At 37.8% G+C, this 5454-nt stretch overlaps 1 protein-coding gene across 1 annotated transcript in view; it reads left to right on the forward strand.

Moving 5' to 3' along the window:
- The window catches only part of ELP4 (elongator acetyltransferase complex subunit 4), a gene marked incomplete at its 5' end in the record, with an annotated part of 139802 nt that extends 135853 nt beyond the window's left edge, over window positions 1-3949 (forward strand). Inside the window, one exon of the mRNA XM_010004251.1 lies at window positions 3818-3949. Coding sequence (XP_010002553.1) covers window positions 3818-3949 — 132 coding nt within the window. The remainder of the gene's footprint in view (window positions 1-3817) is intronic.
- Window positions 3950-5454: the final 1505 nt, after the last annotated feature.

Below are 5454 nucleotides of genomic sequence, written 5' to 3' on the forward strand. Positions count from 1 at the left end.
TGGGGCAGAGGCTGGGAAGTGCAGATAACCAGAGAAGGGACGTTTTTGTCACGAAGGCCAACTGCAGGATGGGAGGCCTGAGCAACGAGGAGTGGGATTGCAGATGTGAGCAAAATCAGCCTGATTCTTATCTGACTGATAAAAGAAAGCGAGATTGAAAGGGATGGAGGTCACAGCCTCAGAAATAGCAGCAAAGTCTGTCCACCAGAAAACATTTTGGCCTAAACTGGGACTTTAAATGTGATTGTTTCTCTGTGGTCAGCAAATATCTGTGAAAATGTCTGATCATTCTGTAATGCTGGTGTTCAAAAAGGATCACAGCCTATTCATGCTATCACTTACTGCCTTAGTTCAAGTGATCACAATGTCCCTATTGGTGCCAAAAATAAAGGCCTGTTGAATGTCTGTATAGTGCCATGCAATGAATTTCCAGTTTGTCTGTGTTTGAAGTTTTAAAATATTTTTAATGGTGTCAAAATATTTAATAGAATTACTGTTTGCAGCCCTCTTTATATTTTTAAGCTGCACACAGAAAATGTAAGGAATTATATTTTTAAATGCCTGCTCAGGCTTTGTTCAGAGGTAGCTTGTGTGTGTGCTATGACTCAGATCTTAATGCCAGGGTAATATACAGTTGTTTTCAGAGGACCCTAGTGTTGTTTATTGTTCAGAATACGTCTGATCTGAGGATGAATGTGGCATATGCAGTGAAATATGCTTCTGGAGAACCAGCAATTTGTTGTAATATTTGCATATTTGGATTGTAGAGAGGGCAAGGATTGCATGAGGGATGGTCTTGTAACTAAGACAACTAAAGGATATCGTGGAAGGTATGATGTGTCTCTTGTAACCTTCTGTGTGATCATTTTACTTCAACCCAGCATTCTTATTTCTCTACTCTTATTTTGTGTCTCTGATTTTCCAAGTGCCTGACTTGGAGTTCTTGAAGAAATACTAAGCACTCACAGCTGCAAATGAAGTTAGCATTTGCTCATGTGAAATGCAATACAACACTAAACATTCTGGAAAAGCAAGTCCTAAATGCCTCAGATTGTGTTTCTGAAATCAGTAGATGCCTTTTTACCTTGTGTTTTTATGTGCCTCAATTCCCTGTCCCTAAAATGGAGGTAGCTTTGCTGCTTTCTTTCACGGGAATATTAGGAAAATAACACAGTTGGTGTTTGTGAAGCGTTCAAGTGCTATGTACAGACATGGGCTATTGAAGCCATTCTGTCTTCAGAACAAGGTTTGAATAGTGTACAATAAATACAGCAGAAAAGTTCAGAGTAAATAGTGACAAGAAAACAAAATACTGAATGGCCAGTCACTAAAAGAGCAGCGTGGATCCTCTTCACTGAGTAAGATGGGAGAAGAAGAGAATGTGCATGTTTAATGAAACTCTGTATCATAGCAAATACATCTGTAAAAAGCCTAATTTAGTCACACTGTCCAATATGAGGATCTTTGACTTTTGCTTTTTCTACCTGAGTCTTTGCAAATTTATAAATATGCTTCTAATTCCTGTTTATAATATATATTAGCTAACAAGCACGGCGTTGACCAAGAGGCTCTGTAAATATTTTTATTTTTTTTTCTTTTGACCACATTTGAAGTCCAGACCAGTGTGGCAGGGCTTAGTTGTTCCCTATCTGTGATATTAGCTAGGCCCTATGAAGGTGAGTTTTCTGAGTCTGGGTTCTGTTTGCTCCTCATCACCTTGCTCTGGATCTGGCAGCTTTGGTGAAGGGTCAGTAGTGGCAGGAGGAAGGCAGCAGTACTGCATCTCCCCTAGAGGAAAGCACCTCTTCCACTCACTGGTGAGGGCAGAGAGATGCCAACAGCAAGTGGGAGAAGATTGGATTAGTTCACTTGTCTCTCTGCCTCCCACATGCCAGATTCCCTCTACCCTGCTAGCAGAGTACTGCACAGTTTCTTGGAAGTAAAACGTGACTGAAAGATCTGCCAAGTGCTCTCCTGCACTTCCCTGCTTTCCCTCATCCTTTGTTTTGCAGTGGTTACAGCCCCCTTCATACAATCCAAGTTGTAGATTTCCTAGCGAATGTTTTTTGCCAGCAGATGAACAGGATAGGCCTGTGCACTGGTTTATATTGTGTTGGTGTAGAAATGAGGCATCATGGACCATAGTTCACATCCACAGCCACACTTAACCTTCTCAGACATAAAGGCAGGACTGTAAGCAAAGGACACTGTCCCACGGCACCAATTTTAATATGGTGAAATGTCAGAGCTGCATCGTTATTAAATGATAATCGTAATTAAATATATGGGGGGTGAGGTCTGATACATAAACTGTGCTTCATAAGCAAAGTGCTACAAATAAATGCAGACATTCCTCCTATTTCAACACTGAGGTATCTCACCCTGGGCTCAGACTTTCCTACTCCACATGTGTTACTTTATGCATTTCCTTCCCCTGGAGAAGGCAGGAACCCAGCACAGCTTCTCCCTGGGATGCCCACAACCAGCAGTGGCCAGTGGTAGGAAGCCCTGTGGAGCACCTCTCAAATTATGCCTAATTGCACAATCTCAAAGCCAGCAATGAACTGAACAGTCAGCCCACTGTAAATACAGATATTTCTTATGCTTTTTAATGGAATTCTTGTCTTATCCTGCAAAAGTTGCAAAGGTATTGAATGAAAGGTAGCTGTATTTATGTGTTGTGATAAAAGCAAAAACATGGCAAAAGCAGAGAACAAAGATAGTCCACATGGCCTCCTAATGCAGTTTTGCCCCCATTGCTGTTACCCTGTTCCCTTCAAAAGTGTGCACATTTAAAAAGAGCCACATGGTTTAGCCTTTGCCTACTAAATCTTTCAGGAAATATGCTCCTTCTGTACCAGTTTCATAAATTATTGCACTGTGTAGAAGATGTTCAACTGTCTCCTCTGAGCAGCTTTCAGTACCTTGCTATGTTCAAAAGCAAACTAGTAATTAACCAAGGAAGGCCTCAGGTTTACATTAATTTTCACCTTACTTTACGAAAGCTAAATGGTAATGTCATGTCCTTTATACATCTCCAGTCTAAAAGATCCTCAGAGGGAGAGTTGAAATATTTTTTGTAGTTGAAAAATAAGGTTTATTATGCAAGGACTGTGTGCTTGTGGACAACCATGTAACCTGTGTCTCAGTTTCCTCATCTGTAAAATGGATGTAATGTTCCTACAACTCACAAGGGATGGCAGGGTGATTGCCTTATACAAATGAAACTACTATCACTGGTTGTTTTTATTAACAACTGTCAGTAGAAGAAGAAACATTTAACAAATAATGCTGCAACCAGGGTGAGCTCTCTCCATCTTGTCACCACCATATCATTTCTTTTCAGACTGCCACAAAGTATGCATTTTTTAAATAAATATATACTTGTAATGCCACAGAATTGAAATAATTTTATGTAGGGGTTGACATTCAGACAAAAAAAAACTGGTTTTTAAAGAAAGAATGCATGTAGAAATCAATAAATACCTCAAGCAAATTTGGATTTTGTTTAGAAAGTTTTCACAAGGGAAAAAATCTATTCAGATTTACAGAATAGAATATATTGAAAACATGCAAAACTGTTTGAGGTCAGCCTGAAGGAGTGTCTGGGAAGTGTTTTATTTGTGTGGGTAGGTATCGATCAGTCAAGGAGACAACTGCATTTTTGAAATATGCCGTGGAAAAGAAATTCTGCTGCAATTATTCTTTTTTTTTTTTTCCCCTGTTTTTTTCTCTCTCTTCTCTCTCTCTCTCTCTCTCTCTCTCTCTCTCTCCCCTCGTCTCTCTCTCTCTCCCTCCTGAAAATCTCCTGCCACAGCGACTGCATTTGCCTCCAGACTTGTCAGACACAGTGAGCCGCACAAGCAAACAGGATCTGGCAGAATCCGCCAAACTGCTGAGCTCAGGATGTGGTGCTATGGCCATCGGCAAGAAGCACCTGGACTTCTAGTGATTTCTACTTAGCAGCTCCACTCAGATTTATGTGACACTCTAATTATGAGTGTTAATGACTTATATAAATATTTTTCTTAATGATTTGACCCAGCAGTCTTTAAAAAGGCACGTTATCGTATGGTGCCTTCTTTTCTGTTTTGTAATTTTCTTTCCTGGTTTCTTTGTACTAATGTACAAATGTAATGTAATGTACTAATGTAACGTGGGTTTGTTTGGAATTTGCTTTGAGTTAAAGCTTTGTTATGGGTCCTGCCATTGTTCTGCTTGACTGCAAACACACAGTATTTTGTTCCTTTTCTACTGTTTTGTTTTTTTTTTTACAATAAAAATAGAGGGACATATTTGCCAATGGAATTTTTATATACTTCCGTTTAATATTTTGTATGAATAGTAAGTTAAGTTGGATGGTTTATTGAAATAAAGGAATGAAACTAAGCAATTCACTGTCACATGTTATTCAGAGGCAAACTATATAGTTGTGTATATATATATGTGTTTTAAAATATATATATATATATATATGGTTTTAAAAACATTACTTTTTGTAATTGAAATACCATTCATAAATTTCAGGAAATCTTTCCGTTCATTTGTCAAATATGGAATAAGAAATTTAAAATACATAATCTACTTTTTATTCTAATATGCCAGTAATTAAGAATTATTGGGGTTTTAATTATTATAGATAATTACTTAGCCTTATGCCTTACTACATGTATTAAAATGGACTTGAATGGAATTTACTGACCATAGAGAAAAGAACTGATTTCCTCATGTAGTTCAAAACAGTGATGCTAAACAATTGAAGTCAGCACTATGAAATTATGTCAACAGACATAATTCAAGATTGAAATTCAAACCGACAGCTACATTAATGCTAGGAAACCAGAAGAGTGCATTTGAGCTAGGAGAAGGATATCACAGCATGCTGGTCTAAAGCAGGGCAGAATATACAAGTAATTCAGGCTTCTATACCCTCAGATATACAATTTGTGGACTTCCAACTATTTTGTCTGCATCTCTGTGTATATCTCATCAAACGAAAGAACAGTAAAGCAAAGCTGACCTGTAAGTTAAAGTGGTTTGCATTCTTTCTTCTGAGGCTGACTTTCATTTTGAAAGGTAATATCTTCTTCTCTGCAGAACTTCCAAGCCACCCAGCTGTAAGATTGCATTACAGTTTCAAAATTTAGTCTTTATAATAGTGTATTACATGGCTGGAGTGAAATTGACTCTTCAAAGAACATGTTAATAGGATGCAATAATGGTAACTTATTTTGATGGGTTTAGAACCAAGACTTGGTTAAGTGATTTGCTTTTTTTTTTTTTTCCCCTGCAATCCAGGTTCTACTTTATTTTTTTCTTGACAACACTGTGTAAAACAAAGACATAGCTTTTAAAACTGTCTAACTAATATGATGAATGTCAATCACTTAAAAAACTCCACTGTAGCATAAACACATACTGTATACAGCTTTTATTCTGAATTAGAATAATTGA

This window comes from Chaetura pelagica, unplaced genomic scaffold (genome assembly GCF_000747805.2).
Source record: "Chaetura pelagica isolate M959 unplaced genomic scaffold, ChaPel_1.0 scaffold119, whole genome shotgun sequence".
NCBI classification, from domain to species: domain Eukaryota; kingdom Metazoa; phylum Chordata; class Aves; order Apodiformes; family Apodidae; genus Chaetura; species Chaetura pelagica.